The sequence below is a fragment of the Rhincodon typus genome, chromosome 4 (genome assembly GCF_021869965.1).
Source record: "Rhincodon typus isolate 14 chromosome 4, sRhiTyp1.1, whole genome shotgun sequence".
NCBI lineage: Eukaryota > Metazoa > Chordata > Chondrichthyes > Orectolobiformes > Rhincodontidae > Rhincodon > Rhincodon typus.
Genome location: NC_063335.1, coordinates 10,113,452 through 10,139,825, shown reverse-complemented (window position 1 = coordinate 10,139,825; position 26,374 = coordinate 10,113,452). Strand labels below are relative to the sequence as shown.

The 26,374-nt window shown below is 42.0% G+C and overlaps 1 protein-coding gene across 5 annotated transcripts in view; it reads right to left on the bottom strand.

Annotated features, from left to right (window-relative positions):
* Nucleotides 1-26,374, bottom strand: part of LOC109936498 (collagen alpha-1(XV) chain-like) — a 224,713-nt gene that overhangs the window by 42,377 nt on the left and 155,962 nt on the right. For 4 of the 5 annotated variants that reach the window (XM_048595698.1, XM_048595699.1, XM_048595695.1 and 1 more), the window contains exons 21-25: nucleotides 21,327-21,362; nucleotides 19,256-19,330; nucleotides 19,092-19,157; nucleotides 11,162-11,197; nucleotides 8,432-8,485 (exon numbers count right to left, since the gene is read on the bottom strand). In XM_048595698.1, the coding sequence (XP_048451655.1) occupies nucleotides 8,432-8,485; nucleotides 11,162-11,197; nucleotides 19,092-19,157; nucleotides 19,256-19,330; nucleotides 21,327-21,362 (267 nt within the window). The remainder of the gene's footprint in view (nucleotides 1-8,431; nucleotides 8,486-11,161; nucleotides 11,198-19,091; nucleotides 19,158-19,255; nucleotides 19,331-21,326; nucleotides 21,363-26,374) is intronic. The other variant, XM_048595697.1, reaches the window with a different exon arrangement.

The window sequence follows — 26,374 nt, the reverse complement described above, 5'->3', positions numbered from 1 at the left end:
CCAATACAAGTAGTCATCCTAAACTGAGTGTTGCAGACTGACACATTCCAATGTCCAGAGCTAATCCAGGACTACATGCTGAAATATGCAGCAAAGTGTGGGGTGGCTGCTGGTGCAATGGGGAATTTTTTTTCTCTTTATTCATTCATGGGATGAGGGCATCGCTGGTTAGGCAGCATTTATTGCCCATCCCTAATTGCCCAGAGGGCAGTTAAGAGTCAACCACATTGCTGTGGGTCTGGAGTCACATGTAGGCCACACCAGGTAAGGATGGCAGAGATAGTAGGAACTGCAGATGCTGGAGAATCCGAGACAACAAGGTGCAGGGCTGGATGAACACAGCAGGCCAAGCAGCATCATAGGAGCAGAGAGGCTGACGTTTCGGGCCTAGACCCTTCATCAGAAAAGGGAGAGGGGAAGGGGGTTTTGAAATAAATAGGGAGAGAGTGGGAGGCGGATAGAAGAGGGATAGAGGAGAGGAAACAAACAGGTCGAAGAGGCGGGGATGGAGCCAGGAAAGGTGAGTGTAGGTAGGGAGTTAGGAAGGGGATAGGTCAGTCCAGGGAGCGGGATGAGGTTGGTCGGTAGGAGATGGAGGTGCGGCTTGAAGTGGGAGGAGGGGATAGGTGGGAGGAAGAACAGGTTAGGGAGGCAGGGACGAGCTGGACTGGTTTTGGTATGCGGTGGGGGGAGGGGAGATTTTGAAACTTGTGAAATCCACATTGATGCCATTGGGCTGCAGGGTTCCCAAGCGGAATATGAGTTGCTGTTCCTGCAACCTTCGGGTGGCATCGTTGTGGCACTGCAGGAGGCCCAGGATGGACATGTCGTCTGAGGAATGGGAGGGGGAGTTGAAATGGTTCGCGTCAGCCTCTCTGCTCCTATGATGCTGCTTGGCCTGCTGTGTTCATCCAGGTAAGGATGGCAGTTTCCTTCCCTAAAGAACAGTAGTGAACCAGGTGGGTTTTCCAATGATCAACAATGGATTCACGATCAGTGTTAGACCTTTAATTCCAGATATTTTATTGAATTCAAATTCCACCATCTGCCATGGCAAGTTTCGAACCCAGGTCTCCAGAACTTTATCTGGGTCTCTGGATTAACAGTCCAGTGATAATACCACTAGGCCATCGCCTCCCCCTAACGTCACTATTTAAGGCCTTTCAGCTTAAGTGCATCATGGGACTGGAAACTGTAATACCCCTCAGCTGTGTATCTCTAAGGGTGTGTGTTGTAAATAAAGAGAATCGACAATGTAGTGAGGCACCTCAGAATGTTATTCGATAGTAGCCAGGCTTCAGGATGCAGCTATTATAAAAATTTATAAGCTCATGCAAGAGATTTTGGTGAGTCTTTGTTTTCTCTCAGCTAGATGCTCCTCAAATAGTACTTTGCTGAAAACTCCCTCACATCCTAACAATTCAAAACAAGTTAATCCAACTGTACTGTACATATTCAAATCCAGTTTGCACATTTAGTTTTATGGTGCTTCAGGTACAACCTCAATTGTATCAATTCAACTTTATATATTTAATTGGATTCATAGTAATCTTCAGATCTACAAATCTACATTAGTTCAGTAGATATATTGAGATCCACATGATCTATCTGAAAATCAGGTCCATAGTCAGATCAGAGGGGTGTTGCAAATCCATGGTACATACTCAGATCCACAATCCACACTCAGAACTATACAAAAGCAAAATACTGCAGATGCTGGAAATCTGAAATAAGAACAAAACAAAAGCCTGGAAAAACTCCACTGGTCAGATAGTATCTGTGGAGGGAATGGGAGCTAATGATTCAAGTCAAGAACTTTTCATCACCTTTTTGATGGAAGGTCATCAACTTGAATGGCTCAACACTCCTCTCCAGATCTGCTTCCAGTTTTTTTTCTGTTGCCATATGTATACTATGGTAAAGAGCCACAAAATATATTCAGTGTTGCAGAGTATATGCATATTTTATATTCAGGCCAATGGTATCTATTCAAGTCATAAAAAGATTATTGGATCATACAAGTAGGACCAGTGGTAGGCCATTCAGCCCATCGAGACTGATCTGCCATTCAATAAGATCGGAGCTGGTCTGATTCTGATCTTAAATCCAAACTGCTGTCTGCCAAGTTGTAGGGTGAATTGTTACCACTGTTCATCATTTTGTATCTGCTCTCTGGTAGATTTGTGTCACCACTCTCTTTCCTGTTGGGGACTTTCAGGGCCGGCATGGCAAAGTGCTTATTACAGAGTCTACGAGGAAGACCCGGATGGTAGGAATTATCTCTTTGAGATCCTTAGCTGTTCATCCATTAAGTCCATATGACATAATACAATACAATAAAATATAATAGGAATAGTCCCTTCGGTCCACCAAACCTGTGCCGATTCCTAATCCTTTTCATTTATTGATCTCCATTCCAAAAAGCATCCTTGTGCCACTATTTGTTGCCCATATGCAGTTTCTATACCTCTGTTCGCCTCCTGTTTATGTGTCTATCAAGATATGCCTTAAAAGTTGCTATCATGCCACTTCTACCACCTCCACTGGCAGTGCATTCCAGGCTCCCGTCAGCCTCTATGTGAAAAATTTCCCTCCACTTCTCCCCTAAACTTTCCCCCCCTTACCTTGAACCTGTGCCCTCTTGCAATTGACCTTTGCAACCTGGGAAAAAACCTCTGACTATGTACCCTATCTCTGCTTCTCTTAATTTTGTAGACCACTTTCAGGTCGCCCCTCAAGTCTCCGTCTTTCCAGTGAAAACAATCCAAGTTTATCCAAACTCCAGATAACTAAAAACCCTCCAGACCAGGCAGCATCTTGGTAAACCTTCTGTGCACCCTTTCTAAAACATCCGCGTCCTTCTGGTAGTGTGGCGAGCAGAGCTACGCGTAATATTCCAAATGTAACCTAACTAAAGTTTTACACAGTTGTAACATAACTTGCCAACTTTTATATGTCAGTTCTCCTAAGGATTCTGCCATTCATTGTACAATTCGCAACTGAATTTGACCTTCCAAAATGCATCACCTCACATTTGTCTGGATTAAAATCCATCAGCTATTTCTCTGCCGAAATCTGCAATCTATCAGTAGTCCACTGTATCCTTTAACAATCTTCCTCACTATTCACAACAACTTTATTGTTATCTGTAAACTTAATAATCAGACCACCTACATTTTCCTCCAGATCATTTATATATATTACAAACAACAAAGGAGCCAGCATTGATTCCTGTGGAACACCGCTAGTTACTGATCTCCATTCTGAAAAGTACACTTCCATCGCTACTGTCTGTCTTCTTTGACCAAGCCAGTTTCATATCCATCTAGCCAGCTCACCCCAGATCCCATGAGACTCTACCTTTGGTATCAGCCTGCCATGAGATACACTATCAAATGCCTTACTAAAATCCATGTAGACAACATCCACTGCCCTTCCCTCATCAATCATTTTTGTCACCTCATCAAAAAAAACTCAATCAAGTTGGTGAGAAACGACCATCCCTGCACAAACCCATGCTACCTATCACTGAACAAGTCCGTTCACTTCCAAATGTGAATAAGTCCTATCTCTCAGTATCTTAGTGTCACATCATCATAGTGGGTTGCGCCTAAGGCACTTCTTAGCATTTACCCTTTCAGACCCTGACACTGCACACATAGCTGACCATATTCTTTGAACACCTTAATTAAAAATCTATCCAGCTCAGCTTTGAATAAATTCAATAAGGCAGTCTCCACAGCTGTTTGTGGAACAGAATTTAAAAATTCCTCTGAAAGAAAATCTTTCTCATTTCCGTCTTAACTGGAAGTCTGTTTATTTTAAACTGTAGCCCCTCTCCCCCGCAATACCAGTTCTAGATTCTCTCATCAGCATCTATCCAATCTAGTCCCCTAAGAATATTATATTCTTGAGTAATATCACTCTTGCCTCTTCTAAACTCCAATGAATATAGGCCAAACTTGCTTAACCTCATAATACAACCCTTCAACCCAGGGAGTATGTTCAAATCCACAATGTGTAAGACACACATGGTGTATTAAGATTCACCATGTATATTCAAATCAACGTCCATTATCCTACTAACTGTATACATTCAGATTTATGGTGCGTGTTAAATTCCACAGTATATGCAGATATTCATATCCACAGTGTATATTCAGATTCATTGGACATGCAAAGGTGGATATTCAAAAAGAGTGTAGACTTTTTAAAAAGCTTACCATTTTGAATTTTTAAAAATTGTATATTATTTATACGTATCTACATATAGATGCAATTAACTTGAGACTTTAAGGAGCATCACATGTTGTTGCTTCTATATGAAGCAGGAACTGACTTGGCTATTAGTGGAGTACACTGTATATGCTCTGCAAGGCACAAGCCTTAACAATCTGCAATTCTGAGTGAATGTTTAATGAATTTACCATCATTTGGTAACTGTCCAGACACTTTGCAGAATTTTGCTCAGTGGGATTATGGATTGAAGGTGGGATGTGGACACTGCTCAGTGTTAATGATCAGAACATCACAATTGGTGCAATGCAGATCCTGCTTTCCATTTCTAACTCTCTTATCATTCAGATGTTAAGCAATGTTGTGCACTAAGGGCAGAGATGCTGATAAATCACCATCTTTTGGATTTTATTGGAACTCAAATTAATCTACTGGCACTTGAACAGATTTTGCAAATTTAAAGATTAAAAGAACTGTCTTTTAAAAATGTATATTTATTCTTGTGATATGGGCATCACTAAGAAAGCCAACATTTATTGTTCTGAGTTCTGAGGAAGGGTCACCGGACTCGAAACGTTAACTCTGTTTTCTCCTCCACAGATGCTGCCAGACCTGCTGACCTTTTCCAGCAATTTTGTTTTTGTTCCTGATTTACAGCATCTGCTGGTTTTTATTTATTGTTCATCCCTTGTTTCTCTTGAGAAGATGGTGGGGTGCCTCCCCAAATCATTGGAGTCTGTGGGGTGAAGGCACTCCCTCTAGAGCTTAGAAAAACAGCCTATTCATTTGTGGGATGTTGGTGTTGCTGGCTGGCCAGCTGCCCATCCCTAGTTGCCCTTGAGAAGGTGGTAGTGAGCTGCCTTCTTGAACCACTGCATCCCTCCTGTTGTGGGTTGACCCACAATGCTGTTAGGGAGGGAATTCCAGGATTTTGACCCAGCGACAGTGAAGGAACGACGATATAATTCCAAATCAGGATGGTGAGGGCTTGGAGGGGAACATGGAGGTGGTGATGTTCCCATAAGTCTGCTTCCCTTGTCCTTCTAGATGTAGGTGGTCATGGGTTTGAAAGGTGCTGTCTGAGGATCTTTGGTGAATTTCTGCAGTGCATCTTGTAGATAGTACACACTGCTGCTACTGAGTGTCGGTGGTGGAGGGAGTGAATGCTTGTGGATGTAGTGCCAATCAAGCAGGCTGCTTTGTCCTGGATGGTGTCAAGCTTCTTGAGTGTTGTTGGGGTAATGTATTAATAGTTAAGAATTAGAGTTAATAATAGAGCTCAAATACCTAGCAATTTTATATTGCGTCTCTCTCTATGCTATTTATATTAGAAAGTAGAATGCTAAATGCCAGTATTAAATGTTCACCCACTGACACCATAAACCAGAATTTCTAGGTTTGTACTTTTGAATGAAACAATACTGAAAAATTAAAGCAACCAAATATAAGCACCTAGTCCCTGAATTACTTGGTAATTACTTACTAATAGTCTGGGGATGCAAGGTGAGGTGGAATTTGGGGTGTGAGCTCACCCCTTTCCTTTGCCATTGAAAGTTCGATTGTACAGGGGGATGGTTACAAAATGCACCCGTGTCCTAGCACCAGCTGCACATGTGGCAGGTCCTATTGTAACATGCTGAGAAGGCAAATAAATCATACAAGATAGTTTCTGTCATTTGAGCCATGGCAGACGTATCTGTGCAACCCTGGCTTGCTGCTTTGCCAAGGCCTTGAAGGTTGGAGGGTGTGAATTTAAAATTTAAGTTGGCTGCCTTCGTACTGTGACTGCCTGCAGTTCTAAATACTGGGAGGGCTATGGCTTCTCTGGGAAATATAGCAAAAGCCAGGGTGGTCACAGCATCTCAGCTATACAGGCGATTCAACAATTAAAGGAACAAACAGGCATTTCTGCAATCTCAGGCATGACTCCAGATCAATATGTTGCTTCCATGGTGCCAGGATCAAGGATGTTATTAAACGGCTGCAGAGCACTCAGGGAAAGGACTGGAGGGTGAATAGTCAAAGCTATACTAATCACATATGGAGAAAAGTCCTGTAGGCAGAGTTAGGAAGGAGATTACAAAAGTGGAGCTTCCAGTGTCGCACACATGAAATAGCAATACAGAGTGCAAATGATTGTAAAACTGGAGAAATGGCACTGGATGGGGGCACAGTGGGGTCAGTCTGGAAGAAATGGCGCTTGCAAAATCCAGCTAGGTTGCCCCTAAACAGACTGAGGCCAACACTGCAGCGGGGGAATTGGCAGGGCAAGGGGATGGGATCTTGACTATTAAAAGGGTCAAAAGTAAAGCTGCAAGTGGTCGGAAAAAATTTTGTAAGTTATTGAAGGCAGGAATAGTACAGATTACAAAGTAGACAACAGAAGAATTTTTCAGTAATTAAAAGTGCACCCTTCTTTGCAAAGAGTGTAGTAACTTCAGTAGATGAGCTGGGAGGACAGATAATTGAAGTATCATATAGTTATTATTGAAAGATGCTTTAAAGAACTGCAATTCAAGCTTGCTGGTGACAGAGTGTTCAGTAAAGGATAGAAGAAAGAGGAGAAAAAAAGGAGACGGTGTTGTAATATTGTTAAAGGAACAGCACAGTTATGAGGAAGGATGACAGGCTAGAACAATCGTTAAATGAGGTCTTGTTGAACCGAGGAACAAAGAGAAGACATCACAGTACTGGGACAATTGACCCTCAATTAGTCAGAGAGCAACAGAAGAACAAATACAGAGGCAAATTATGGAGAAGTGCAGAAACCCCCAGAACCACGCCAGGTTGGGGATCTTTAATCTGAAAACCTTGGTACCAATTGATTTTTGGATAAAGGATATTTTTGGTTTTCAGATTCGCTAACTGTTATAGGTCTGTTCAGGCCTTTTGGGAATAAAACTTTGCTTTTAGGTCCATTCAGGCTGTTCAGGTCCAAATGGACCTAAAAGTGACATTTATTTCCCCAAAGGACCTGAACTCAGCACGTCTACAGGTCTGTTTGGATCTGCTTTCAAAAGGTGTTTTTGGTTTTCGAAATTTGGATAAAGGACATTGACCTATATGACTTTCAATACTTTTTCAGAAGGAATACAACAGCAGTAGCAGGAGGGTTCAACTACGATCATATTAACTGGAGTAAAATCATGTGAAATGTATAAGGGGAGCTTAAAATGTACTCAGGAGAAACATTTAGCTCATACATAGCTGGTCTGAGAAGAGACAGGAGCAATTGTGGATGTAGGTTTAGCACACAGAATTCCTACAGTGTGGAAGCAGGCTGTTCTGTCCATCAAGTCCACACCAAACCTTCAAAAAGCACCACACTCACAAACACTCCCCCCAACAACTTTGCATTTCCTATGGCCAATCAATCTAATCTTTGAACTGTGGAAGGAAACCAGAGCAGCTGGAGAAAACACATGCATTATGTGCAAACACCACAGAGAGTTGTCTGAGATTGGAATTGAACCCAGATCCCTAGTGCTGTGAGGCAGCAATGCTAACCACTGAGCCATCATACCACATGAAGCTAGCTAGGTGGAAGGGCAATCTGTAGGAGAGCACTTTGATGGTAGTGATCATATTTCTATTGAATTTAATGTGGATATGAGAAAGAACAAAGATGAATAAGGACAAATGTTACGAAACTGAGATGTGAGTTATACAACTATATGAATTATGAGGAGTAGGCCACTCAACTCACAATATGGCTCATTTACATTTGCTACAAGCTTCATATATTCATATGAAGGGACCTGTTCTCTGCATGTAGAATATATCGAGACATTGTCCCTTTTTGGGCTTAAAACAAAGTGACAGGAACTACAATTCTCTGACACATTCTCCATGCCAACGCCTTGACCAATCAGAGTTGACACATCAATTCTTTTCTCATGAGGTATAAATTGTTATTCCTTTAGAAATTTGGTATTCTTTTTTGTCTTGATGAGTGCTCGGTGGAAAGCTTCAAAAACATGTTTCTTTTCTTGACATTACGTGCGGAGTAGTTTCAAAATGCATTGCAATGGAAACAGCCACAGTGACGCACCCAAACCAAGCCAATGGCTGAGAAAGATCAAGATTTTTAATTCACCAGAATACATTCAAGATTATCGCCCTTGATATCACAAAACTCTCAACATCTGTTATGATAAATGACTTTAAAAAAAACTAAGTAGTTTGATTGACATACCTTTATTCCTGGAAAACCTGGTATTCCAAGGTCACCTTTGGGTCCTCTAGGGCCCTGAAGAAGTAAGATAAAACTGTTAAAAAACCTTCTCAGACACAGTAAGAACTGCTGAACTGTGAGTCAGAGATAATACAGTGTGCAGCTGGAGGAACACAGCAGGCCAATCAGCATCAGAGGAGCAGGAAAGTTGATGTTTCGGGTTGGGACCCTTCCTCAGAAAAGCTGAAGAAGGGTCCCGACCCGAGACGTCAGCTTTCCTGCTCCTCTGATGCTGCCTGGCCTGCTGTGTTACTCCAGCTCCACAGTGTTACCTCTGTTAAAAAAAACATGATATTTATTGTTAATCAATAAACTTTATTTTAATGCACATGTGCTTATTTCAAATCTAAGCTATCAAATCTGTACAATATAATTGTGTGCTAGCCTTGGCTTATTGGTGTCCTTGTCGCTTCTGATTCAGAAGTATTCCCTGTGGATTCAAATTCCTCGGAGACTTAGCACAGAAGATGCTCTGTCTGATGTGCTGTCTTTCAGCTAAGACTTTAAACCGGAGCCCCATCTGTTTACTCAGCTGCACTTAAACAGATCCCTTGGCATAGATGTATCCTGCTCATTCGTACATTTATTTGGGCAAATTGGCTGTTGTGTTGCCAGTATTACAGTAACGTCCACATTTCAAAAGCACTTCATTGGCTAGAAAAAGGTTCAGGTCATTCTGAGATTGCAAAAGGCTCCAGAATAAATGGGAAGAATCAAGTCTGTAAGTATCGAAAGTATGAAGTGTGGGGTTTGAAGCTCTGCATGGGTTGAACTGAATGCCAAAGATTTCCCATCGGTTCAATTTAACTGAGTGGTCAGCAGGGCAGCACTGGGGTGAGCCAAGTTCTTGCTTCACTCTTCCAATTATTCTGTAGAATAAGGATTAGAAGGAGGCGGTTGAAGGCATAGTCAAACACATAGGTTATACAGAGACTTTTGAAGGAGAGAAATGTAGCCGGGAGTGAGGAAGAATATTGCTATGCATGCCTGGAAGAAAAGGGGAATGCAGTCTAAGGATTATATCCTGGCATTGACTGTCTCATTTGTCTAGTTCATTAATTTTGCCACTTCTTCAGCCCATCTACCTTTTGCTCCTCCATTGCTGATCATTCTTTCAGCTGCTTAGGGCCCTGATGTTAAGTTTTCTCCTTGGGCCCTTGCCATCTTTCTACTTCACTGTCCATCAGCACCCCTCATTTGCAACTATTTTAAAACACACTGATATGACCAAGATCTTGCCCAACCTTTCTAAACATCATTTATTTTTGGTTCAGTGTTCTATATCGTTTGTGAAGCAAAATTTGTAAATGTTTCTCAACATTAAATACGTTATATGCTGTTGTCGACATCATGTTTTGTCAATACTGTAGCGAACAGTTTATTGGGAGTACAGTACAGTCCCTTAGTGAAACCCATCAAAATTACTACCAAGATAGGTAGTCAGCACTTGATTAAAACTGAACAACAGATCAAGTCTCCAATCAGTATTGTCATAGCTAGAAATGTAAACTCCAGGACTGTGTATGTCAGCCTTACCTCAGAACTGGTGTTCTTCTCTCTGAGTCAAAAGGTTATGGGGTCAAATCCACGACCAGAGCCTTGGGTATATAATCCAGGGTGATAAGTCAGTGCAACATTGAGGAAGTACTGCATTGTTGGAGCTGCCTAACGTTGAGGAGATGTTAAATGAGGCTTCATCTACCCTCTCAGCTAGCTGTAAAAGACCCTGATGGCTCTAACTCAAGAAGGACAAAGTAGTTTGCACCAATTTGTTGACCAACAGGAGGCCTGAAGTTGAATTTTAGTTGCAGAGTCCTGGAAATCTGGGTTGAAAATTCTGGACCCTTGTCCATATAAGGACTGAGGGTGGGGTGTGAAACAGGGACAGTCCACAGGATTGCCTGGTTCTGGAAGGGGCAGGGCAGAGGGGTGAGGGTGGATTGGTTTTCCGACCCCATGGACAGCAGTGTGTAGGTGGGGACTGCAAGGGTGCTTCAAGGTATAGGTGCTCTCTGAAAGCTTGTAGATGGAATAAAATGTACTGTGGCCACAGCTGCCAAGCCATCACTGTGGAGAGGTAGCCCCTTTAAAGGATGGCACACTGCCACTGCATGGCCCGTGTAGATCCATACTGAGATGCTTGGCAGGATGCACTTTTGGCTCCTTTGCCAGCTGATGGGAGGCTGTCATCAGTTCAACTTTGGGCATCAGCTGGGGGGCACATGGGGGTGTGCGAAGAATGTCCTCAATTGTCATAAATTGACCCAATTGACCATTACCTCCCACTCTCTCAGAAACTGTTTCCCTGAAGAGGTGAGAGGTGGGAACATTTTGGCAGACTGACACTGGCCAATAATTAGATATTGCTGGTGCGCTTGCTTCCAAACCATATTGGAATAAGAACTCTGCCCCAGTCATTTACATCATTGGTGTTTGTGGGAGCTCGTTGTGCACAAATTGGCTACCGTTGCTACATTGCAGATTGGGACAATCTGGGGTCATGAAAGGATCTGCACACCGTACCTGCAAGTCTCGTTTCATTTCAGTCGTAAACATGCAAAGTGTTAACTAGCATTCCAAACATCAGTGTGTTGCCAAGCTGGAAACAATGTAAAGAATGAAGGAACCAGCTTGGTCATTTACCCAGTGCTAGAGACAGTTAAGATGCAAATAAAATTAAAAGGGTCTTACAGGAAATCCAGCTTGACCAGGAATACCTTCTGCTCCCTGATGCAAAAACAATAAGAAAGAAATATAACATACAAAACAACTGAAGCTCAAACAGCAACTCTGAGCATCCTATACCAAAAACAAAAGGGACTGGGCTTCCAAGTAACAGCAGTAACATGCAATGCATATGCATTTTGCTTTTTACATGCTACAGTTAGTACCTTTCAAAGACCACTATGCATCTCTGAATTCCAACTCATGGGCTGGATTGTTATCCTGCATTTATGATGACTTTACTGGGTACATTACAAACCATTTGGTGATGACACTCATGGTGGGACAAGAGTTCACCTCCAATGCTTGGTAACCTAGCGGGTGGGCCGGTGAATGAAATATTTCTCTGCCACACTTACTATTCATGTTGATGGTAATGGCCTGTTTGCCAACAACATACTTGCAGATCAAGCAACCTGAGGAAATCTCAAACGCTTTGCGTTCTAACAGCTGTACCTGGTCAAAGTCAGGGTAAGTAGGTGCATGTTATCGATCCAAGGGTTAGGAAGTGGTGACAATGTGTAATACAGTACGGTTGGTTCTTTTTATCAAGAAACTCAGACATGTTTCAAATAATCAACACTCTTCAGTGCATTATTCCTTCCTGTTGTGTTTTCCAAGGGAATTAAGACATTTCTTTACACACTATAATTTGCTGTAAATACATTGGCCACAAACCTCAGCTCTCTTCAGTGATACAGGTGTCATTTTGCTTTGGAATGGAGTGCACACATTTCAAGTGCAGCTCACACCACTTGTCATTTTGATGAGTGTTAGCTGGAGTGTCAGGAAACTGTGCAAGAATAAATAGAGTAAGCAGATACTGGCACTGGTCATTGTATAACGCTGATATAATGCCAGTGCTCCCATTTGTGGCCTTACCTCTCCAGTTAATATCATTTCTTAAACACACATAGCAGAACAAATATTCATCTGCTGAGACAGCTCCCGTGCGATATTGCAAGAATAAACATGAGCGACTTTCAAGTTTGCTGCTGAACGATCTCCACCATCTCTGTTTGTGTGTATAAAAATATTGAGCTTTTCTCATGCAGTTTACACTTGGTGAAACTGACAGGGGGTTGTGCTGAATGTGGTGATGGCACCGGTTTTGACTTCAAGTGTTGTGGACTGACCACCTACTCCGACATGACCACTGCACTTACCTTTCCCCCATGGCCTGCAGCCTGACAAGGAGAACAAGCAGAGACAACTTAGAGAAGGACAGACTGCTCACCGAGGCAGGGGCAAGATAGGGAGAGGGGTGCGCAGCAGTAGGTGCATTTCCTTTACCATTTCCTTTACCAAAGTAAGTCAGGAACAGTGTGTGAGCATTTCCATTTTCTGAAGGAGATGCTTGCTGAAATCTGTTGCAGCCTCAGAACAGGGTGAGGCCAGCGTGGAGTTCTTTGCTCAGACCATTCCAGGCTGGAGCAGGCAACATCTCAGGATCCACTGCGGTACAGGAGAGATGCCTGATGTCACTTGTGCAAGGGAGGGGCGAATACATATCTTTGTCTCTGAACAGAGAATCAGGGTTGGGAGAGGCAGCATATGTGACTTCCACAGGCTAGCAACCTTCCTCAAACCACAGAGCACCTCCATGGCATTCATGAAGCTTTGCAGGTGCCAGCACCTTTCTGCGCACTCAGGCAGAGCCAGTAGAAATCACACAGCAACAAACTTAAAAGTGGTTCATGATTTCTTTCAGTGCAGCATTGGGCCTGTCCCTGCAGATGAATGTTAAAGCATGCTCTGTCTTCCTGTGATGGTATCTACATTCTTCTTCCACATCAGATGCTCTTTAAGAACCTGGTAAAGGGACAATGCACTTTCCCTTTACGTTATTCAGTCTTGCTTTAAATGATGAAGAAAAACAAAGTTGCTGGAAAAGCTCAGCAGGTCTGGCAGCATCTGTGAAGAAAAAAACAGAATTAACATTTCGGGTCCAGTGACCCTTCCTCAGAACACCTCAGAGTTTTTTTTCTTCACAGATGCTGCCAGACCTGCTGAGCTTTTCCAGCAACTTCTGGTTTTGTTCCTGATTTACAGCATCTGCAGTTCTTTTGGTTTTTGTTTTAAATGATGCTCACCTCACACAAACCTCAGTCCCCTGCAAAGGTGAGCAGCTAGCTGCGACCAATTAAATTGCACAATTGATCAATTGTTCAGTTGGCATATGTTGTGGGATTTTTTTTGGAAGATTGTGGGCTTTGGTACTTAAAGTAATATATGCAAGCTTTGCCCTTACACTCAGAATTAAAGACATTAAGCTTGCACCACATTATAGATTTGTTAGGTGAGAAAAGGTGAGGGTAATAAAGAGACATAGCAGAACCCCATACAGACCATCACACCTCTCACCTCCTTTATAAAATCCTGGCTGAACTTCGACATCAACTCAACTTCCCTCGACCCCCTCAGTGCCATGAATCTATCAATTTCAATCTTGAAAACTGTCAAATGCTGAACATCCACAACCTCCTGTGGTAGAGAATTCAATGAGTCGCATTCTATCATCCTGGTGACCTCACTGCACAATGATTAATATGCTCGTTGACTCATCGTAGCAATCAGTCTCTGCGAATTAGTCTCCAACAGATCCAGGTATGACAAAAGAAAACTCCCAGTGGTGGAAAGGTTTGGAAACAATACAAACAAAGTTAACTCTACTATATTATTCCTCAAAACACCCATGCATTCTACCTTAAAATATTTATCTCTGAAAAAAAAGTATAGCCACGTTACAAAAAAGTATGAAGAATGATTACTGAATGGTTGATAAAGTTCTCCCTATTCATGGTTCTGTCCTTCTAAGCCCTCATGTACTCCAGAACAGTTACTTCATGGTTTTAGCCTATATTATGTGCTCGGACAATTCTCCTACATCAGTCATCTATTGTAGCTGCCATTGTGTTGTCAGCCATTAATTTCAATAATGGAGCGAAAGGGAAATTGACTCATGGGTGGCCAGGTGACAGGTCAGGTTTCGGACTGGGTGGGACTCAATAGCAAGCCAGAGATATGGGGGTTGTGAACGGCTTGTTCTAGTGAAGCAGACTTGAGGCAGGAAGGTAGCCAGAAGGTGAGAAAAATTCTCTTTAATCTTACATTTTTGTTGGCTGCAGCAACGGAAAGGAAAGTTGGCAGAGAAATATCACAGTGACTGTATCGTAGAGAACAATTTTTCTTTGTAAAGCGTGATTAGTCAATACTTGATGAAGGGACTATACAGAGAAAAACATTATGCACAGATGGAGGATGAATTGGAAAGTATGAAATTGATATGTATGTATTGGGAGTGCAATTCTAACAATAAACATTGCTTGTAATCCTGCTCAGGGCTCTTGCAAGCTATTCTTTGTTAAAATCTCCCAGGAATCACTCGACGCAGCTGTTCTGTGTTGTTGAAATCACAAACAGCTCTGAATGTTACCAAGGTGCAGCATCCAAATGGATCAAATGACTCTTTTCACAGCACCAGCAGAGTCACATATACTGTGTGTGACTTGGAATACCTCATTGAAGATAACAGATGCTGTGAGGGGTGACAGGAGACATGGGCTGAAGATTATAATTCTGCTCCAGAAATTCTTCTTTTTGGCTCAGGATATTGGGTCACAATCAGAAACATTCAGCATCCTTCTCTATTGCATGAAACCACACGGCAGCAACATTATCCTTTTATCCACTCACCATTACAAACCAGGCTTTGCGACAATTTATTAAAAAAAACACAGTTCAGGGAGACATAAGAAATTCATGCCTTTACTTTCTATCAAGTGGTGACTGCTGCAGTTAGAGAAGCCTTAAGCAGAAAGGTTAGGTTTCAGTACTAGATTGACTCAGATTCCAGGGTTACTGCTCAGAACATCAGTACTGCACACTGTAACCATATCTTTTTTTTTGCACTCGCTCTGCTGGTAACGGGGGATTGCAGTGTACTGCTGCAATTTTCAAAAGCTCTGAGATAAATTGAGAACAGAGAAAAACACACCTCAGCTCAGAAATTGGATGGAGATGAATTTTTCATTTCACACTCTCGTGTCTCAAGCTTTCTTCCTCTGTGCTCATTATCCTGCAAATTTTAACCCATTGAAGTAGGGCGGCAAAATCACAAACAGTTTATGCAGTTGTGGGAAAAGACTGTGCAGAATATATTGAGTGGAAACACGAGAGACACCCTCAATGTAATCATTGGGATGCTTTATATTCTTCCAAATTTCATTGCAGCTATTTTGGAACAATAAGAAACAGCTTAGGCATCTGTTATTCAATTAGATTATGGCTGATTTTTACCTCAACTCTCTTATCTCATATTGACTCCATATGCCCTAATGCCCTTACCCAGCAAAACTTCAGTTTTGAACATTTCAATAAATTGACCCAGCATCTACAGCCTGTTTGGTCAGTAGGGTGGGATGATGACGAGTTTCAGATATCTATTGCCCCTTGTTTTAAAATTATTTCTTAGTTCACTCCCCAACATAAACCAAAGACAATAACTAGGTGTGGCCCAGGGAAAGGGACTCCCTGTCCTGGAAGCTTCACTGGTTCATTTGGTAGCAGAAAGTATGGGAGTAGACCATTCAGCCCCTCAAATACATTCTTCGATTCAACAAGAACACGGCTGATCTCTGTCCTAACTCGATTCACTTCCTTACTCCTTGCCCAAAATATCCACGGTTAACAAAAAGCTATTTATCTCAAAGTTAAATTTATTAATTAAAATAGCATATATTTCTTTATCTTTGTGAAAGAAGTCCTCACATCTGTGATCCATTGTGTGAAGAAATGTTTCCTAAAGTCTTTCCTGAATGACATGTACATCCTCACCAGTTGAAAAGGTTTCTTTCTATCCACCCTATCAATTCCTTTCAAAATCTTAAAGACCTCAATGACATTACTTCTTAACCATTTATATTCTAGGGAATACAAGCCTGGTTTATGTAACTTCCTTTTATAATAGAGCCCTGGTAGCTTTACGATAAATCTGTTTAAAAAAAAACTCTTTCTAAGTTTGAAATCCTTCCCAAGATGCAGTTCCCAGAACTCCAAAGAAACATCATACAGCAATCCTCTTAAGGACTATTAATGGTCAATCAGATTTACTTGTTAGTTTGGTTTACAAGAATACTAAAAATCGACTGAGTTTTGAAACATCAAGACAAATCCCATCTTCCCCAGACTGTGATTTAGACTCCGCTGAAAAATGAGGTAGAATGGAATTCTTAACCATTCCCATTTGCCCACTCTCAAGTCTGACTCTTTGGTCTCACTAATGTGGCAGATATCTGGACAAATCAAACCCCGAGCATATCAGGCATTGGGAAAACTACAGAAAGTAGAAGATTGCCTCTGAATCCTGTACTCTGTGGTGGGATTATCAGCAAAGGTCAAATGGGGAAAATTACCTAAGCTCTAGTACTGGGAAGTGATCCTCCGTCCCCACCCTTGGCCTTCCTATGGTCCACTGGTGGCGTACTGCTGTATGAGGAAGGCTCTCCCATAACCCTGAAGTTTGCAGTGCTCTAAGTCAGCAGTATCTGCGGGCAATGTTTCAACGGCTACCAGTTTTGACACTGTAAGTCAAACCCTGGCACTGGGGTTATGTAAATTATGTAAATTGTGTTACATAAAGTGTTTTCTTCACATACAAATTGTGGGCAAGCAAATTATATTCTGCCCGCACCCAGCGCAAGGTTTGGGATTTTTGGTCCTTAACCCTTCCATTGGCAGTCCATTGTGAAATTCCACTTCCGTGGTTAGTCTAAGGAATTGTAGGATCCCGATTTTGTATCCAACATTCCACAATTTACACTCTTCAAATATATCCATCTAAGGAAATAGAATCAGATTAGTCATCTCGACATTTATTTTCAAAGCAGTCCATTGAATAGAGTCCATTTAAAAATCAGGTCAAACTTTTTTTGGGTTAATGTAATGCACCTTTCTGATTAGGAGCAGTGTCCAGCAGAGACAGTCAACAGAACAAAGGCGCAAAGTACAAAGAAGTCACATATTAAGTTCAATCAGTTCAATTAATGCAGTAATTGAACTCACCATGCTATCATGGCCACATTCATTCTAACACAATCAATACTCATTTGCCTGCTTTACCAAAGATGCAAGTCAATTATATTATTATTAATTTGGGTCAATGTGACCAACCTTAAATTGCTTGCTTCATTTACTTATAAATTGATTTTCCTTTGTGTACTTTTTTGAAACAAAGTTACCAACCAGTTTTAAAGTTTCAGTGGTAACGAACGTACTCCAAAAAGGTTAGGGGAAAGAGCATGATAAGTGGACTCAAAGTGGCTTCATGGTGGATCATTCAATGATGGAAATTTGGAACTGTGCCAAGCATTTGCAACAGACTGAAGAATTCAATACCTGATCTTGGTAAGTTTGATGTAACTCATGCTAGTGCTTTTCACTGGCCAGCCTGACAAGCTCTTTATTGGGAACCAGAGAGGTACACCTATTATTGGAGATTTTGACACCTGCATTTTACTGCGTAGAGCTAACTGGTAGCAAAAGCACTGTAAAGTTATCAAAATTTTGTGCAAGTAGGGTTAGCACTCTTGGATAAAATTCCAAACCAATTCTTCTTCTCACTGGATTTAGTTGTGTATGTTTATATTTCTATATTTAAATACAAATATAAGGGTGACACGGTGGCACAGTGGTTAGCACTGCTGCCTCACAGCACCAGGGACCTGGGTTCAATTTGGGCAACTGTCTGTGTGGAGGTTGCACGTTCTCCCTGTGTCTGCGTGGGTTTCCTCCCACAGTGCAAAGATGTGCAGGTTAGGTGGATTTGCCGTGCTAAATTGCCCGTAGTGTTCAGGGAGGTGTAGATTAGGTGGGCTATAGGGGGATGGGTTTGGGTGGGATGCTCTGAGGTTCAGTGTGGACTTGTTGGGCCGAAGGGCCTGTTTCCACACTGTAGGGATTCTATGAATATAAAACTACTTGATCTTTTTGTAACAGCTTGGGTTGAAGTCACCATATGCAGTCACAATATTTTGTGTATCTTTTAGGTAACCAGCATTTCCACAATAAAAAAAAACACAATGTCCACTTTTAGGAAGCTGGCAGTTCAAATGCTCCTCTGTTTAGATCAGGGATGCTTACTTCTGAGGTACAGTGAAGAGGAAACAATGCAGGCTACATTCCTAACATGGATAGGATAGATCCAGATCCTGTGCAGACCCAGCAATACTAAGAAGCTGAGTTGGGAAGGGTCGATCTCAGTTCTCTGACCTCAAGTTACCTCCTTTCTGACCCTAAGGATCCAAACAGAGGGCAAACTGAATATTCCGAGGTTGGAGCTTGTTCTGGAATCTTCCGTTGACCAAAACTGAAGGGATTTTTGATTCACCTTGGAGATCTCTCTGGCTGCTCTTTAGAAAGGAAATTTGGATATACCAGGTCACGGTATTTCCACAATCCCACATTGTCAGCTATCCAGGGGAGGTGGCAAAGATGCTTAGAGAAAATTTGGTCTTCGTTTGTTTCGTGAAAAGATTTTAAAAAAGCCACAAAGCTCCCCTTCCCAGGAATCAAAATGTTGTCGACTTTTAATGTTTATCTGACGATATCCTTACAAAGAGTTCTAATGTGAGCTTTGCTGTTGGATAAATGCTTACACCTACTGCAGGCGTGGGGTGTGAATATAAACTGATTGCATACTCACCATTTCTAAAACTGATGTGGTATCATGGTGTGAGAAAATGCGAAATTCAGTGGTTAGTGATTATTGTTACTTTCTTAAATAAGGAGTTTAAAGTACAAGATTAGAATAATTCTAATTAAAGCTAAAGTTTACAATGTGACTCAAATAGATGTAAGAAGCCAAAATACATAATTAGTTTGAGGAGAAAACACTCACAGGCAATCCAGGAAGTAGTTGGATTCCATTGAAATTGAAACGTCCTTCAGTGTCATTCACCAGTAACTAGAACATTGAGTGACAGTGGAATGGTTGACTGGGGAATGCGATCATCCAAAAGCAGAAAACCAACAAAGATTTTCACTGGATATTACATTGCTCACCTCATGTAGTAGCACAGCAGGACCTGGAGGGCCTGGAGGGCCTGGCTTACCAACAGCATCTTCACCACGTTCACCCTGTGACATTAAAATAAATAAATTCTGCTTAGTGAAATAATGTGATACATAACATTTGAGGAGCAATTCATTTTTAAAGCCCTCAGCACTGCACGCAAATGTGATTATGTGGGTTAAAGTTGATCGGGTCTCCTTTGGGTAGTTTTGTTTAAAATCCCATATTTGCCTGACCTACACTTTAATACTTCACTTGGTGTGTATTCTCTGGTTAAAGTAACCTCTCTGCTAGCTGCTAAGCCCTTATTCCCATGTATGGAAGCCTTGATGTTTCTTTCTGATATAAGACTGAGCAGGGTGGCACAGTGGCTCAGTGGTTCAGTGGTTAGCACTGCTACCTCACAGCACCAGGGACCTGGGTTCAATTCCACCCTTGGGCAACTGTCTGTGTGGAGTTTGCACATTCTCCCTGTGTCTGTGTGGGTTTCCTTGGGGTACTCTGGTTTCCTCCCACAGTCCAACGATATGCAGGCTAGGTGGATTGGCCATTCTAAATTGCCTGTAGTGTTCAGGGATACTGAGGTGGGTTATAGGGGGATGGGTCTGGGTGGGATGCTCCAAGGGTTGGTGTGGACTTGTTGGACTGAAGGGCCTGTTTCCACACTGTAGGAATTCTATGAAGTCTGTTGATTCTGGCTCTGGCCCATTTTTGAACCCATAGCCCAACCAGGAGCCGATGTAAGTTGATCCTTGGGTCACTGGATGCTGTACCACAGGTACTTTATCTGAGTGAAGAATTAATTTGCATCTCGCTGCTCAGTTAAGTACTGGGGAGAAGCTGTACCTGGCAATGGGGCTGGGTGGACTGGCCATTCTGACTCTGCAGACTCTACCTGGAAGCTCCAGATCATGAGTGAGGCAAGCAGACCACGTCAGTGGACATCCAAATGGAAACACATGTCCTTGGAAAATTAGGTTTTAATAAACTCAAATGAAATAGCAGAGAGCAGCATCACTGTGTTCAAAGTAAGTTGAATATCTGAGTAAGATTATTAATCTGTACTCCGAGAACTGGGTTTCAGATTAGGAGACAATCAGAAAATGCTGGAATTATTCAGCTAGTCAAACTAATGAGAGAGTCATTGACTGTAAACGTCGAGTTTGTTTCTCCCTCCACAGAGTCTGCCTGATCTGTCGAGTATTTCCAACATTTTCTGTGCTGACCTCGGATTTCCAGCGTCCTGTAGTGTTTTGCATTTGTATCTGCAACTAGGTGCTAAGGCATGCCCTCTGTTGCTGGGACACCCACCGCAAACATGTACTGAAAGTCTGGCACCAGTGGTTAACTGCTCACTCTCACTCTCTGCCGCTAACTTCCTTCCTGTTCCACTGCTGTTGCCCTGCTACAGCAGGAGAGTGCCATAGGCCAGTCAGCCCATCTCAATCTGCTTCTACATCGCCAGCTTTACACCACCCGTAATTTCCTGTCAACTCATGGGACCACTCTTGGCTTTGTCACACAACAGGGTCAGCCTGGCCTCCATGGTATTTCCCTCTCCTCTTCCTCAAAGTGAGGTTGGGTTCAAATCCAACCCCGGCTTCCCCTGCTCCATTTGAAATTTTTAACGTAAAAACAAAGTCATCACTGTCCATGTTCAACATTCAGCGATCAGTCTCACTGATGTACCCTGAGCTGGGCAGATACAGCTCCCGCCTTGCCCATTTACGAATAATTTCTGTTTGGAATCTTTCAATTGGACTTAGCCTCCTTTTTAAAAAATAATTAAAAGGTCTGACACTTCAGACAAGGAACCACAAGGGAACAAAACCTGCAAAGAATAGACATTCACCATTCCAAGTCTAAATTTTGCATCCATTTTTATGTTCTGAAAGGAGTCGAGCAGATGCCAATTTCTATGCCATTGCGTTAAAATACGATCATTGATAAAGGAGTCAGTGCTCACTGAGGAAGACCCTTTATAGCATTAGGGTAGGTGGGTGCAATCCTTCCTCCTTCTTAATAATCTGTCCATAACTGATATAAATGACAAAGTCTTACCTTAAGTCCTTGTTCTCCTTTCTCACCTGTTGGTCCCTGTGGAAAAGAAATAATGAGTAGTGGCTCTTATCACAGTCCCATGTTGAAAGCTGAAAGAGGGAGGGGAGTGGGGCAGGGTGAATCTAGTTCCTTACTATGTACAAAACACAGGTCAACTGGAGAAATTGTGGTCTCAAAAACCAAGGTGGATATAAGTGGGGCCCACAATTCAGGTGGTGGGGGTGAGGGTGGCGGGGGTTGCAGGAGGGTGTGAGGTTGTGGGGTCAGGAGAAGTAGGTCATCTGAAAATGATATTCTTAAATGAAATATAGTCAGGGTGTATGGCTTTGATCTATAGGGGGGCAGTGTGGGAGGTTAGTGGGGAGATGGCCTATTCCTTTCCCAATGATTATTGGGGCAGGTTATGCCTCTGCAATGATACTTCCACTGATCTGTCCCATGTCGACTAGATGGTTTCCTGGATATCCCGAAAACCCTGAAAGAGGGTTGGTGATGGGGAAAATCCAGATGATTTTTCAGATGAGGGGGTCCCACATTTTCAGGACCATCAGGGATGACTATGCCTTCACTGATGGGGCTATTTTGCTGAATGGCTTAATTCAGCCAGGTTAGTGGGAGGAGTACCTGATGCCTTAGGACCAGAATCAACCACCAAATAACACAACAACAATATAGATGGAGCCAGTTTTCAAATAAACAAGTCGTGTGATATGACAGGCCTATTAATAACTTTTGCATAGCTTAAGACTACAACATGGCCTGACGGTCTTACTGAGGCTGGAAAACGATACCTTACTATGGTTAGCAACTTAAATATTTATTACTGGTGACGGCTGGTTGAGGAAACTTAACAAATATTCTTTGCCTCAAATATCCTTGACTCTGCTGGACAGTCCCTGGATTCAAAGAGATCAGAACACAGTCAAAAGGGTGACTGGTACTCTCACACTGAAGTATTGCGGCCCATTGGCTTTTACCATTGCAATACTGCAATCCGTGAGCTTGGTCCAGCTGTGTTATGAAGTAGGTTAACCACAAGTCACATGAGGTCAACTCCATTCCAGATGTTGTTAATTGGGAGTCCAGATACAGTTAAATGCATTTCTAGTTAAGAAATGATAGATGATTAAGACACTGTTGTGCATGTGAGCGCCACACTCACAACAGTGTGAGCATATCAATTTTAACATGAATGTGTTGGTAAATTAGTGTGGCAAGAGGCATTATGTGAGTCCATTGTGAGTGCCTTACTTCCTCGATGAATGAATAATGGTAGCTGTTGAGAAAATATCTGTTAACACCGGTGAAATGTGTTTGCCCATTTTCTACTCGGGATAGTTTGCAATTTCTAGAGGGGTACAATGATGTGTTGCACACACATGACTTTCTATGAGTTTTTGTTGGGAGATGGATTGGTGTTGGGTTTGGGGTTTGTGTGGGACAGTGCATGGTGGTTTCTCCCAATCTCCTACTGTTGTAAAGTTCAAAGTTTGGGGAAAGCATCTTCATTTCCAAGGTAACATTTGACGTTAATATAATCACAGGTACGTTGGAATTTTTAGATGATTAACAAGAAGGTACATCAAGGATTAGTCAACCATCTTGGCAGGCCTGAACTTACAGTAGTTGGGAGGAGGGGTTGGGAGACTGGGGAATGGAGATACTGGTGATAAGGTCTATCAAATTAAACTCGAAATCATTCACATGGGATAAGGAAGTGCCAGCATGTGTCCTTGGAAGGTTATCTTTTAATAGTTCAAATTACATAGTGCCAGGTATGAAAAGAACCAACAATATCTCTGTGACACTAAACACATTTTGCAAACGTAAGTTGAAAACCCAGTCTGATTTTTGAACTGTTTGCTTTAAACATCAATGTCACTGAAAAAGTTATTTCCAAACAAATTTTTTTTGTAAGTTTATTCCACAGTTGTGCACTAATCTTTCCTTTACATTCCCCAATTCTTGTATCTTTTAAAACAGACGTGCCAAATGCCACAGGGTGGACCTTGTGATTGGTTATACTTGATGAACTGACACAACACCTTGTGAAAATTATCAGGCAGATGCTGTGCCAGATTTGCATCTCATCCAATTTTCCAATAGGTTTTGCATGCACGTGCATTTGCAGTTCTTTATATTGTATTTAAACTCCAGTAATGCTAGTTAGTTAAGCAGATAATTTTCTAGCATCTACACCAGTACATCTTTTAAATATACATGAAATTTAATTTGTATTAAATGGGTAAGGTAACTAATCAGCTGTTTAGGTGCTGCATTGGTGAGGACTAGTAGTTGATTTCACATGGGCAGTCTTTTCCAAATGACTGTTGATCCTATGCAAACCAACCTAACCCATCCTAACTGAAAACTGGCAGGATCCAACACCTGGTACAGGGTAGGCCATGAGGTTATTGGTTTTCGTCTCCTCTACAATGGGAAACTAGGTGGCCGCTTTGCGGAACAACTGTTTTCTGTCTGTAAAAATGACCCCAAGCTTTCAGTTGCCTGTCACTTCGACAGACCACCGTGTTCCCTGGCAAACATTTCTGTCTCAGGCTTGCTGCAGTGCTCCAGCAAGCCTCAGTGTTGAGGGTCACTGGACTCGAAACGTTAACTCTGTTTTCTCTCCATAGATGCTGCCAGACTTGCTGAGTTTCTCTAGCAATGTCAGTTATTGTTTCAGATTTCTGGTGTCTGCAGTTCTTCATTTTACTTTGGAGATTAAGCCAAGGCTGATACTGTTTAAGGTAGCAATTCAATGAATAAAAGAACAGCTGTTATTTTGTGACGTCATGCTGCAGCTGGGAAACCTCAGTTATCGAGTGAGGATGTGTGGAATTTTGACGCACGCCATGTAAGGTATCTCCCCCAAATTTCCTGCAGGCGAGCCTTTCTGCTGTGAGCGTGGAAAGGAAATTTTCTGTTTTAATAAAGTTATGTCCTAGAGTTGAGCTGAACACTTCATAAAACTATTTTCGTCAGGGTTTGTGTGAGAGAGAAATGGACACTCAAAAAGGATAACTAACTCAAGTCGTTCTTAAAGAACAAATGCAATAAACTCTGGCCAAGTCAGCGACAGCAACATCCCATGAATGAATTTTTAAAAATCTCTCTTTGTGATAGGTTGGAAACAACACTGTTCTATTCAACTTTAGAATTTGTTTTATTCTTTGGTCAATATGTCAAATTAGGTTTGGATTATTCCTGTAGACAGAGAATTGTGGGAACTACATCTGAAGTACTGTCTAACCTCTTGACCTGTAGATTACTTCAACCACATCTCCATGGCCTATGGATGGTGCCAAAAAATCTTGGGCAAATAAAAACACAGCACAGTAAATGTTGCCCAACTGATGATATCAAAGGGCAATGCTGAAACAGTTACACAAATGAATGAAATTATGCAAAGACAGACATTGATCATACAGGTGCCCTTTATAGAATTACTCGCAACCATCATTACCCCATTCCCACATCCTCCCAGTAACCTTTGATCCCTTTAATACTAAGGACTACATCTAAATCTTCCTTGAAAGTCTTCAATGTTTTGGCCTCAACAGTTTCCTGTGGTAAATAAATCTACCGGCTCACTACTCCCTGATCAAAGAAAGTTCTTCCCATCTCTGTGCTAAACGGCTTACCCCTTATCCTTAGGCTGTGATGAGTGCACTAGTCAAGACTTTCACTGTGGCCTCAAACCCAGGCAATTTTTAAAAGCAATCATTCATTAGCTGTGGGTATCGTTGGCTAGGCCAGCATTTATTGCATTTTCCAAAATGCCATTGAGAAGGTGGTGGTGAGCTACCATCTTAAACTGCTGTAGTCTGTGTGGGGTAGGTACACCCACAGAGCTGTTAGGAAATGAGTTCCAGGATTTTGACACAGTGACAGTGAAGGAACAATGATAATCCTAAATTGGCACGGTGTATAATTTTGAGAGGAACTTGCAAATGTTATCGTGTGCCTTCTAAGTTGTAGGAGTCATGGGTTTGGAAGAAATTATTGAAGGAGTCTAGGTGAGTTGCTGTAGTATATCCAATGTGTTGGCTGACACTGTGCTTTTGGTGGAGGAGGGAGTGAATGTTTAAGTTCATGGACGGTTTTCCGGTCAAGTGAGCCACTTTGTCCTGGATGGTGTTGGACTTCTGGAGTGTTTTTGGGATTGTACTCATCTAAGTTGGTGGAAAATATTCCATCACATTCATGACTTGAGCCTTGTGAATAATAACCAGACTTTAGGGAGTCAGGAGATAAGTTACTCACCACAGAATACCTAGCTTCTGATCTGCTCTTGGAGGTGTAGAATTGAAGAGGCTCATTCAATTAAATTTCTGTTCTTTGGTAACCTCCAGGACATTGATGGCGAGGGAATTGGCATCAGTCATGCCATTGAATATCATGGGGAGATGGTGAGATTCATGGCTAATTGATATCACAGCAATGCCATCCTTACCTGGTATGGTCTACATGTGATTTCAGACCCAAAGCAATGTGGTTGACTCTTAAGTGTCCTATTAGGGATAACCAATAAATATTGAACCAGCCAGTGAATCCCACATCCCATGAATGAATTAAAAAAAAACCCAAGCCATAAGTTTTCCAGGTCTTGTTGCACTATCGTTATGTGTAGAGTTGTGAATGATACTAAATATTGTGCAGTCATAGCAAATGTCCTCACTTCTGACCTTATGATGGAGGGAAGATCATTGATGAAGCAGCTGAACATGTTTTTACCAAGGCCACTACCCTTGGAATTGCTTCAGCGATGTCCCGGAGCTGAGATAAACTTCCAACAACCACAATCATCTTCCTTTGTGCTAGGTATAATTTCAACCATTGACTAACTTTCTCACTGATTCACACTGACTTTGCTTGAGCTCCTTGGTGCCGCATGCAGTGAAATGCTGCCTTGACTAGAATTGAGATCTCTTCTTCATATTTGGAATAAAGCTGTAATGGAAGCTGGAGTCCTGCATTCCTGGCAAAAACTAAACAGAGCACTGATGAGCAGGGTTTTGGGTGGAGATGTCATGTGGTTACACTGT